The 12998-nt window shown below is 37.2% G+C and overlaps 1 protein-coding gene across 1 annotated transcript in view; it reads right to left on the reverse strand.

Annotated features, from left to right (window-relative positions):
• Window positions 1-6002: 6002 nt before the first annotated feature.
• The window catches only part of LOC136676529 (filamin A-interacting protein 1-like), a 45271-nt gene continuing 38275 nt past the window's right edge, over window positions 6003-12998 (reverse strand). Inside the window, exon 5 of the mRNA XM_066653618.1 lies at window positions 6003-6345. Within this exon, the coding sequence (XP_066509715.1) occupies window positions 6163-6345 (183 nt within the window). The 3' untranslated portion in view covers window positions 6003-6162. The remainder of the gene's footprint in view (window positions 6346-12998) is intronic.

Here is a 12998-nt window from a genome sequence, read left to right on the forward strand (position 1 = left end):
GGACCCACCATGACCCTAAACTGAGTAAGGGGCAATTTCCAACACACCTGTGGTATCGGTGCTCTCTGTAGCCAATATCGATGCTGTGTTTAAGTGCCAGTATCAGTATCGGTGCAACACTAATTACAATAATGAACTATGCCTTACAAAAAAAACATCAAAATACAGAGAAACACAAAGGGGATGGGGGTTTGCCATTCAGAAATCTGTGTATGATGCTTGCTTTAAAATCTGTTGCTCTCTTTGGGGGACATTCAGTATCATTATAAAGCACCTTAACCATCAGTAAAATTAGGCCAAAAGCTTATATATATATATATATATATCTCAATATAAAAGTATCTCTCTCTCTCTCATATATATATATATATATATAAATACATTAAAATACAGGCAGACCACAAAGCACCACACCCCACCACACACTTCCAGGATGTCTTTAATAAGAGAGATATCATCACTAAAATATCTGCCAGGGACACAGTAGGCATGATCTGTATGTATGGCCTAGGCAGTCATGTATGACTCCTGCAGCTGTACTTTTGACAGGGCCTTATATTCTGCGCACAACAGGCTCACTGGCTTCCAGCTTTTCACTTCACTTAGGTCCCCTGTTCTGTCAGAAGGGTAAACACTGCTGTCCTGCAGCTCAACCATAACTGTTGTCCAACCAGATTATCACTGAGGACTGCAAGCAGGTCCTCCCCAAACACCAGCCAGAAAGACTTGTAAAAGTCAACTTGCAGATCATAGATGCTGGGAGCATTATAAATTGGCATGCACTACTGTGCTACTTGCAGTTTCTGTATGGATATGACCTGCACCATCTCCTCATTTGCCTCTGGAGACACCTGAGGTAGCCCTTCATAAAACTATTGGAATAACGTTTGGTCCTTCATTTGCTCCCTGGGAGGGAGAGAGAGAGAGAGGGAGAGAGAGAGAGAGAGAGAGAGAGAGAGAGAGAGAGAGAGAGAGAGAGAGTTGAAGAGTTGTTGATATGGTTTGGAAAAACTGCACTGTCATATCACGCCTGATTTTTTATTTATTTATTTATTATTACTTTTTTTTTAAGTAGGCATGTAATTATAAGTTAAGTCTGAATAAGAGCATCATTCCATTGAGCCGTGTTATTTATTTTGGATGCAGAGGTTTGCCATCCATAAATATGACCTTCACACTCCCTTTGAAGTTTTCTTTGCTCCAGAATGTGCTTTGGCCATCTCCTCAGGAAAAGAGTAATAAAAGCAGGCTGTTTTATATTCAGGAAGGCACATTATATGTACTTCTTTTCTGTTGGAATCTCAACAGTTTGATAAATAAATGAGGTCCAATTGTTACTGTTTAATATGCAATAACTTCTCGTTTGCTCCAGGGGTCAAACAAGCCAGGTGCTCATGAATATTGAAAGAATTAAAGATGCGTGAAGTTATTAATTACAAGTTTGGAATCCTTTTTTTGTTTACAAGGTTATTGTGTGTTTTCAGTTTCCGCCTGGACAGACCTGTCACCACAGAGTTACTTTTGCCCTCCAGGTGGTTGAAAGCTGAGAATCTGTCTGTGTGAGTGTGTGTGTGTATCTGTTACAATGAGGCTTAATTATCTACTACTACCATATAGAGTGGTTGTGGTCACTTTGGTTCTTAAAATTTGCTATTAATTGAACAGTGACACAACAAAGCTCAACTCATCTTAATGGCGTTGATTTGTATCCTTGACCAAGCAGAGAACTTGAAGGGTGTTGTGTTGTGTTAATATTACACACCAAGCTACACAAACCACACACTTACCAGTTCTTCAGTATTCCCAGCCCGTCCAGTGAGTAGGAGTGTGTCCAATGTTAAGTTTGTTTCAAAACAAATTGAACCATTAATACTGAGCAAAACCACATTAACATTAACGTTAATATAGCCTGGCTATTTGTTTTAACTGCCCAGTAGATCATGTGACTTATTAATGAATACTCCTGGAGTTGTACAGAAAACCCTCCTCTGCTGTGCAGAAACAATGACAGAGCTAAACATGGCAAAAATCCACATTTAAATTCTATAAAAATATTTGGTCTCACAAACAGCTTAGAATTGTTATTAACTCATCAAATTTAGGTGCCCCATTCTCAACTGGAAAATACTGACTCTTTCTGGACTAAACTGTTGGGAAGACTTGAATGCTTAAAGAAATCAAATAGGAAAGGTATTACATACTAAAATATTTGATATATGTTTACTTCCTGTTTTTTTGAAAACTACATTTTTATTTACTTTGGCACGGCACTTTTATTATGTGCAGTTGACTGTCACCACCGTCACATTCCCGAGCACAGCACACAAAAGACACAAATACCACTCTCAGCATCACACAGGAACAGAAGTAAGCTTTTGATTGACAGCAGTGAGTGGCTAAAATCAAATTACTGGAAGCTGTTGTCAAACCCAGAGCTACATATGGCTGCCTGATTGCACAGCATGAACTGTGTCTCAGTCATCATGATCATTCATAGCATGCAATCATATACATCTCTCACTGCGATTGCCAGTTAAAGTTGAAATGTAGGTAAATGTTTGGTCTGTGGGACATCACATGATAAGCTATTTGAGCAGGGTAGTAAAAGTGGTTACATGAATTTCTGTCCTTGCAATCATCAGTCGCCTAAGCTGAAGCTGGAAATGTTTCTCTCTCTAAAAAGCAAGAAATCAGCTACTGTTCCTGGCTTCTCATTAGTAAGATCATCCTTAAATAGAAGAGAGAGCATTGCAGTGGACACATTCTCTACCATTTTAGGTGATTTCAGGAACATGGGGCCTGACCTCATTTTTTTTTTTTTTAAGTAATTTTGGGGCATTTCTATTGGTCCATTCATCATGGAATTTTCACAAAATATGATAGACAGATGCTGTGTTCAAATGATGTAGTTAATTACAAATCGACAAAATTGAAGATACATATTTATTATTGGACCGTGACAATATATATTCCATTCCAATAAAATTCCATTTGGTGAGCAGGGGTCAGGTCTGTCAGCATTCTTTTACCCAAAAAACAAAAAACTGTTGAAAAAACATGCAAAAGTTCAGTGCACTTTCAGTAATGAGCAATGAAGTACAATAATGAATGGGGAATTTTAAGAGGCACAAATAAAAATTAATATAATTATATAAATCAGGACATTTGTAAATGTTTAAAGGGGACAATATCCAGGTGAACCTTTCTTGTGTTTTATTTCTATATTTTTAAATTATTATTACTAAATTATTTAAACTTAAATTATTATTATAAATAGGAATTCTGAAATGTGATGGTAAAATGGATTTTGGATAATGAACTACAAATAAAGTGTAGCTCTACAGCAATGCTGCAGATAATCCTGTTCAGGGTTGCCAGAATATGCAAATAGTGCAAAGACTTGATAGAAGACAAATCAATCTCTTGAATGTTCCTGGATGTAGTAGAAAAGGATGTAATGGAAGAGCATTTAATTTCACAAAATTACAGTTCCTTTATCTACTCACTCTTGCATCAAAGTGTTTGGTAGGGAATGTATTAAATGATAGTTCTGTTATTGAACTTTGCTTGCAGCCATGGTTTGTTTTCAGCTGAATCCTGTTGCACCTGAACCTCTTACGTTAAATCTTGCATTGCAAGTTGCTTGAAGGAACCTGTTGGTGGACAGTGGAGGTACTTTTGACCTATTTTTTTTTTTTGGCCTTTAAATAAAGCTGCATTATGATACAAGAGTTTATATTTCTGTCACATTTTAATGATTAAAGCTGGGTGTACTCACTATTGATATACAGTCTGTATAGTTATGTTGACTGACTTCTCATGGTCATTTTAGGATAATGATCGGATTATGTTAAAAGATGCTATAGTCTGTTTTAGTAAATGTGTGAGACCACCTAGGTACAGAGAGTGAATAAAGTGCTACTATACTGCATGTAGGCTGCCTGAGTAAAAATAACACATGGTGATATATGAGCCTAATAACATTTAATAAAATGTGAAAACTTCACTAGGATTTTACATTTTCAAATCTCTTCTAATTTTTATTCATAGTATAAATTAAAATATTAAGATGTACATGGACCATTCATACACCACTAGCACATGCTCTTGTTCATCTCTGCCATTGTGTCCTACTGTGCTTTTCTATGGAGTTTACTGAAACTGCAGGACAGACTATCTGTGTCCACAATGGGTGCCAAGAACTCTCAGATTATAAGGATCGTCTGAACACTTTTGGACATATAGGTTAGTTTTTCAAAGACCAGGGAGCCTGTAGTAATCTTGAACCCTCTGGGAAACCAGATATTCTAGTTCAATTATTAAACTTCCACATGGGCATTCTTTCTTGGAACCAAACACTGATCATTTAATTACATTTCAATATTCTTTTTTCGTCGACTACCACACCATCCTCTCCATAAACTGTGGTAAATGTCTAATGAGCACAGAGTGCACTGGATGAGGCTGTCATTGAAATCATAAACTCAGAAGGAGCAACCAGAGTTACCAGAATGCCTGATGGACTAAAGGAGGATTTACTTTCAAAGCCAAAAAAACAAGACAATGGTCATCTTAGTCTTTGTATCATGTCACAGAATTAGGCTATTAGGCATAATTGGATTGTTAGGAGTCTCGGCCAAAAACACTTTTTGATATATCTTCCTGCCTGAGCCGGGAACTGAACTTCAGTCTGCCACATGTGGAAGGTGTATGAGCTGTATGGATAAAAATGCTTCAGAACTAAGTCTGTCTTTGGTTTGGGGAGCCAGAGGGTTATTTTTACATGCATGCTTAAATTCAGTAGTTGAACCCTCTAAAATGGGCATTACATAATTTAATGCTGACTCATAGACAGAGAGAGAAGCAGCATCCTATGAGGTTGTGTGGCAAGGACAGAACAAGTGGTGATGTGAAAAAACTAGAAGCAGCTAGTACACAGGGAATGAGAGAGAAAGCTGTGAACTAATAGCAAGCTAAATTAGATAACTGTAATACTACTAAGTACCTCATCATTTACTAATTAATAACTAATGCTTAATGAATATATAACACATTTATTAATAATGTAAGCAGTGACTCATAAAATAACAACTCATTCGTAACAAATCATTCATTAATTATTTGCCACTATTAAAGTGTTTACATAACTTTCAATATTACATTACTTCTATTAGAAATGGTTTTGTGATTATGTCTTCAACATCTTAAGGTAACACTAGCCTGCTGTGTATGTGTAAGTCTATGGGTTTTTGCCAATGGCAGTGTTTTCTACAGTCAATGGTGTTTGCAAATGAACTGACTAATGTGGTCCAGCATTGTCTTGGAAGACAAAAAAAATATCCACAAGATGGTGCTGTTCCCCTTCAATGTTCAAAAACTACATTTGATGTAGTTTTACAATCTTGGTCAAATTAAAATGTTTGTAGTTTTCTAAGGTGTTGGCAATTTAATGTTTGAAATAGTTAAACAGGCTAAATTCAGTTTGAACTTTTTTCAGTTTTGATTTAGTTCTTTAGAGGGTTTGCACTGGCAAGCACTGATCTTGGTCTCTCTTTCTCTCTCTCTCTCTCTCTCTCTCTCTCTCTCCAAAATTAAACAACAACAAAGCAAATATGCGGTTTCAAACTGTGTAAAGTATAAAAACAAATCATTTTATTAACAACTAAATGACAGATTTTCAACAAGATAAACAAAATATTTGAAAAGATATTAGCTGGGTCAAGTGTGCTGGCAAGCATACTGCTAAATGATGTAGGACTCTCTGTAATAGACTATATCTCTATATGCAAGACTACCTGACTAGCCTGCTAGGATCAATGACAGCTTAAAAGAAAAAGGTACAGTTTTAAGATTGTCATTGCACTACTATGTAAACTATTAGCATTTTATTTAGATGTATTATTAGCCTTATCTCACCAGTGTGCGAATATAGACACTGTGCCACACAGACAAACATTCACTGTAATATTGGAACAGAGAACCCATGTGAGACCTGTCTCAGTGGATTGCCTCCTAGAAAAAAAGTAGAATTTAAAGAAATACAAAGTTCACATGAGTGAATGGAAAATTGTGTGCACCCTCTATCAGAATTAGCACCAAAAAATAAAGACAACTAACTGATTCAAAAGATTTATCCTTTTCTCCCATCAAAACATTGTGTGTTCATGTTTTTGTAGCAACGTTCTCCATGTTCTCATTGCTTGACACAGTCTTCTCAGAGCCGAGGGGGGACTGGGCTCCTCCTTTCTCTGGTGTGGCTATGCCATTTGTCCCTTTTGCCATGCCGCAGCCTTTGGGTTTGGGGATCCTGGTGGGGCCAGACTGACGGAATGCTTCAAGAGGTATCTGTCAGGAAAGAAAACCAGAAAAAAAGGCAAATCAAAAATAATCTATTAAATGAATTTTCAGGGCTGGGTTTCCCAAAGGCTTCCTGGAAATATAAGACTATTGTTAAATGCTAAGTACTACTGCCTAAAGCTCCAGGGTCCTGGGATTATGGGTTTGATCCTCGCCTCAGGACACTATCTCTGAGGAGTTTAGTGCATTCTCCCTGTGCCTGCATGGGTTTACTTCAGGCATGCTTTGGTTGCCTTCCAAAAAAAAAAAAAAAAAAATGGACTCTGTGTGTTAAAGTGTCCATTGATGTGAGTGTGTTCAAGGTGTGTTCCTGCCTTGCATCCAGTGATTCCAAGTGGGCTCAGTATCAATGATAAAGGGAGCAGCACCACATTTAACACTCACTGTAACAGGTATCATGACATTAATACTAGATTTTTTGGGGGGCAAATGGGGCCTAATTCATTAGTTGTAAACTACATAAAGCTGAAGTATATGTGTGCAAAATACTTATTCAATAACTAAGCATTGTATAAGATTCATTCATTCGTTGTCGGTAAACGCTTATCCCGTTCAGGGTTGCGGTGGGTATGAGCTAACCTGGAATCAATGGGTGCAAGCCAGGAACACACCCTGGAGGGGGCGCTAGTTTTTCTCAGGGCGACACACACACCTAGGGACACATTTGAGTCGTCAATACACCTACCAAAATGTGTTTTTTTTTTGACCGTGGGAGGAATTCAGATCACCTGGAGCAGGGCTCAATCCCACAACCCCTGGACTCAGGAGCTGTGGCTCTACCTGTTGTGCCACTGTGCTAACCCCTAATCAATGACTTTGTAAGATTTTGGGGGTTTTGCTTCTGAGGCTATACTTAATGTAATTCATATTTATAGCACTATACTGAAATCGATGGTGGAGGGAGGGAGGGAGGGGTTTCTACCCACCTCCAAAAGTTACAGAGTGCAGTTTCTGCAGTGCTGAGTAGCAAAGACTGAGGCGCTATTCTTCCTTTTACAGACTGGAGGAGCGTCACAAAATAGTGTTCTTTAATGTCTTATTAAATGATTATGTGCATCTATTAAATAAAGTGGTTCAAAAGGTTTAAACTGTAATTAAATACAGTGTAAATAGGCGATGACATAGTGATCTCACAAACTTCATGCAGTAGTGTCAGGTAATTTTAATCAGGCTGTATTTTGACGCATGTGGTTCAGCAATACACATAAATGTCCACAAGAGGGTGATGTTCCCCTTTAATATTAAACTCATACTAAAATATCTAGGGCATTAAACATAAGTGGAAATTTTTTGTGTTGTAAATAAATTTTTATTAACAACACATACTGATTTACTGATTTTCAAACATTTGGTTGGATTTTAAGACAGCAAATTACAAAATAAATAACCGAGAGAAAATTTTGCTTTAGAGAAAATACTACTACTCATTCACAGCAATAAAACCAACAAATAGAACAGGAACTCATTGGAAGTGTAATGGTTCACTCTAGTACATAAACAGCCTGACCGCCTGTGTCTTCTAGCTGGTATTTTTAATCCTAGGGCTTGATGAAGAGCGCGAGATGATGAAGACAAACTTGTGTTGGACTGTTTCAGCAGTAATATTTGAGGAGAGGTGCTAAATGACTCTCCTAAGGGTTGTTTGACAGTTCTGTTTACTGCACAATCAACTCAAACCGTCATCTAATCCCAGCCAGGGAATGATGTCATTGTAAAAGCACTGAGAGAGTATGTCATCACCCCTACATTCATTATCAAGCTAAGATCAGAAACCACAACCAGAAGTGCATCTAAAACCTCTAAAACAGTCCTGGGAACTGAACAGATGAGAACAAAGAAATCTCATAAAAATGTTCTAGATATTCAGCCAAATTATTCCATGTCCTGGATCTCCAAGCTTTAAATGTCTTTGGCAGTTTCTTGGTGTTATGAAAATCCACACAACACTGTTGACACTAAGGCTACTTTCACTGTTTCCAAACTGTAAGCATTATGTCCTGAGTACAAAAATATTCATGTAGAATACGGGTTATGCCTCTGGCAAAGGCAAGGCACCAGAAAATCAACATTTGTCGACTGGAAGGGGCTTTACACATAATGGTCATTAATTAAAAGTGTCCATTTGGAGTTGTAAAGCTTTGAGTGAGCACGTCCTGTGGCAGGAATGACCTACCGACTGGCAGCGCTTCAGCTACTGTTGCCACGGCCAACCAAACACAGGGTTTGTTTGGGGTTTGGAGCATTGGATCTCCCAGGCCTTCAGGAATCATGGTAAATCACAAAGCAGTCAATGAGGACATTTTGTGCTTCAGTGGGTTTTTTTTTTTTTTAAGGACCGCTTGCAACAGCACTAATGACCTAGTCTATTTTGGATATGTCTGTTTAAGGAAAGTTCACAACAGAAACAATGTCTGATGTACCGTTTCAAGACACGACAAATCACATGTGCTTATAACCTTATTCGTTTCCTTGTGATTATGTGGTCTTTGGATATGAATCTTGCATGTGACTCTTTTTGGAAAGGCATGGTTATTTACAGGAAATGGGTAGCATTCTCAGTAGTGCTACTGTTAGGGAGAAGCCAGTCATGAAAATATACAACTAATGTTGGACATATTGCATCGGATTTCCAAGGCATGAATGTCTGGTAGAACTGAACATTTGAATAATTAGTCATGATATAGTAATGAGACAGTTCGGAAAGTGCTTTGCTTTTTCATGGACCATCACAGCTGTTCTCATCGCCTCAGTGAATGACAGCTCCTTTATCCAGACGCATTTTTGCCCTGAGTGTGCAGTTAAGTGGATATAGACTCCAGACTGTAAAAATTCCAGCCTGAATCAATTTAACACTTGATATACTCAGCATTGTACATTAATGGTGAGTCACAGTCTGTGTTCTCTCAGCTTTGGTGTAAGTGTGTGTGTGTGTCTGTTAGTGTGTGTGTGTGTGTGTGTATATACCTCTTTTTTCTGGCCCAGCATACAAGACCGTACCACCAGCTGCTGGCCTTATTTCACTCAAATCCTGCCATACTAATGCACTCTATATTTAAAACTTCATAAGAGTATGCGGAAGAACCACAGACAGTAAGAAAAGGGGATTTCCTCTTGGGTTTGACCAAGATTTCAGTAATAATGATGTCTGCTAATTATAAATAAAGATTGAAAATGAGTTTAAACATTAAACAGAAGCAGATGGAAACAAAGAAAAGCAGTGATCATAGTAGAGACATCTCCCAGAAGTGTTTTATATCTGTATAAAACAACAGTGTTTGGGGCCAGTTGTGAAGATGCGTGAGAACAACTGCCCTAAATTTCAAGGCACTGCTTATTCCAATTTATAGTTATTCTAACATGAATTGAAGGGGTGAGGGTGAACAGAATGTCACAATTTAAAAATAGTATATTTATGCATTATCATACAAATGTCAGATATGTAACAATATAAAAACGACATTAGAAAAAAAGACATTTGAGCAAAAGTTGGAGAACATTTGGTGACACTTAAGGGTTAGTATCACTAATTTGGCTCTGGTCCTTCTGACAAGAACATTTTATTTGGCAACACTCATAGTCATTTTGCAAGCTAGAGAGCCACTCAACGGTGACTGAAACAATGCAACTAAAGATTGTTCTTTTGAAGACAATTATCCTTTTCTAGCCACTGCAAAAAAAGTCAGTCATTCCGAGAGCATGATTTCTACACTTCAATTTCAATAATGAATTCAACTCCAAAACAAACGCTGATCATCAATGTAATGTAATGTACAAGTGAACAGAATGGTAATTGGACTGTCAACAGGGAATCAGTTTACCACTGCAGCTGGAATTGCTCACTAATTCAGTGCTAATACGGCAAGGCTGTGTCTTGGCATACAGTGTCTGAGAGAATTCAGACTGAACTCTACCCTGAAGTAACCAAGCATCTTATGATAGGCTAGACTAACATTTGTTATGGACCATGTTGTGTGGATGAAAAATTAGTAGTATACATGAGAATGAATTCCATTTAATTAGGTCAGACTGACAATTATATTTGGTATCAACCTGGGTAAACACTGATCCCAAAGTGTTAATATGTCACTAAATTTTGGCAGAGGAAGTGTCATGATTTGGGGGATGCTTTCTAGTTGGACTTCTTATAAGTTATATGGCAAGGTGAATGCAAACATTGTCATTCTTGCAAAATATGGGTACTCCCATGAAGCCAGCAACTCTTATGCAAGGCAGAGGCTCTTTCAAAACCATTTCTTAAAGCAGTTAACATTGAGATATTGATTGATTGATTGATTCATGGCCTTATCTGAACCTGATCACTGATGTTAAAGTTACGACGAATAAAACCCTATAGTTACAGAAATATGGAAGAAAACTGGTACAAACAAAATGTCCTGGAGGTGCATATGTGCTCAAGTCATTCAGAGTGAGGGTCTTTACATTTCCTGCAAATTTTTGAAAGCTGTAACCATACAAATGGCTTTTGTTCTTTTCTTTTGGTATTTTTTTCTGCTAGAATTAATACTGTTCCTTAATTAGTTTTTAAACTCTGATTATATGATTTTTATTTACATTGTGAAATATGCTTCCCCTACTTCCATTCTATTCATGTTGGGGTAACTTTAAATAGGGATGAGCAATGACTATGAAATGTAACAAAATATAAGTTGTTCTCTAAATTTGTATTTGAATGAAGAAAATGTAATATACCCACGAAGAAAACATTCATGAAAAAAATGCAGGGAATAAAATAAATGTTCATTGTTCATTTATCCAAAGTACAGCCATGATTAAACTTCATCAAACTCTGAGCAGGCTTCCACTCTTTCATTGAAGATGACTGCCATTTCAGCCATGCATAGACTTCCTTGCAGATTATAGTGTTTTAGATAGAGGCAGAAACTGTGACATCAGCCTATGATTTTACCTCAGCCAAGCAAACGCTTCAGAAATTTCAACATTTTCCACCTGACTTGTAACATTGAACATTAACAAAGACCTCTCCATATGAATCTGCTCACAAATTGATTACATTCTGTACAATAGAACCACCTCCTTGTTCCAACATTCACTGAGTTTTCATTTTCTAAGCTCCACTGACCATATAGGTACAATTACTGACTGTAGTCCATATTTTGCTTTGCATACTTTATTCCACCCCCCCCCCCCCCTTAATCTGTTCTTTAATGTTTAGGACCACCACAGAGCAGGTATTATTTGTGTGGTGGATCATTTTAAGAACATCAGTCATAGTTGATGTTAGTAGACGATAGTAGACGGGGCCCAACCCAAGTCAAACCACGTGGTGTGTGGGCCAGACATAGACCTTTGGTAAAGTTGAGGTGACCGGACTAACCCTGAGTCAGCAGTGTTATTCAGGGCCAAATGTGGGCCATAAGAGAACTACAGATGGGGGCAACATCTGAGCCAAACATTCATTGATATCAGGGATGTAGTGTGTGTGTGTGTGTCACTACTGAAAATGATTTCACAAACACCCAAATACTACCTGCGCACTGGTGGACCTGACAAGGGAAAAAGAAGGGCTTAAATTAATAAGGACCTAACAAAGAATGCAGAGCAACAGATGGACTAGAATCTGCAATTGTAAAACTACAAACTGCTCCTGAGTGCAACTTAAAAAAGGACAGTGAGTATAGAAACAAGAAGGTTGGTTTAATGTTTTGGCAGATCTGTGTATATCATTTCTTCAGTTGTGTGAATCAGATAATTACTGGAATGGATTTCATTTTTAAATTGTACCTTTATAATCAGTTTTAGTGATTAATACTTAGGATACAAAACTGGGAAACTTTACCTGAGTATTTTTTATTAAAATATCACAAGTGTAAAAGAGCACACACAGTCCAAACATAAAAAAATGTCATGCAGTTGAGCATTTCATGACTAAATCACACCTGCATGCTCATTGCATTAGAATGGCCTGAATGCAACATATCACACATGGTATGAATGAGAAACATGTTAAGGTTGATTCATTTTAATAATTATAAAACAAAATCATGTGGTAAATGACAAATACACAAAGAAATGCTAATGGTACATCAGTGAACAGTCATATTACAAGTTGGTTTGCCATTGAGAAAATACAGTAAGTGCACACATTAAAAGGTATGTTAAACCAAAAGTGAAAGTAAATTCAGCACTAGTGCTCTAATTATATATTTGTTATATTATTAGTCACTTTCCTGTTTTCAGTCATAGATCATGCACCCGAATATTGATAAAAACCCCAAATGAAACAGAAACCAATGTCCTTGCATTTTTCTGATGTTAGACACGAGACAAAACGTGCCAAAAACAAAATACAAAGATCAGATTTTATTAAGGTGTCTAGAGCAGTGGTACTCAAAAGTTGGACTCTGTTTTCAATTCATTTAAATTTAGTGTGATCTGTTTTTTGTTACTTGTTATCTGGTCAAAGAGTTTGTAAAACAGTGTTCATGAGAACAATGACATCACTCAGCACGCAGTTAACTATAAAACTTTGCTTGCCAATAACTGATTAGCAAATGTACCAAGGTAAGCTAATACCATGTCCAATAACATAAAAAGCAAATTAAAAATTACTCTGTATAAAGAAAAGGTAGACAGTGAAAACTTCTTGTTTAATGATGAAT

This window comes from Hoplias malabaricus, chromosome X2 (assembly GCF_029633855.1).
Source record: "Hoplias malabaricus isolate fHopMal1 chromosome X2, fHopMal1.hap1, whole genome shotgun sequence".
Lineage (NCBI taxonomy): Eukaryota > Metazoa > Chordata > Actinopteri > Characiformes > Erythrinidae > Hoplias > Hoplias malabaricus.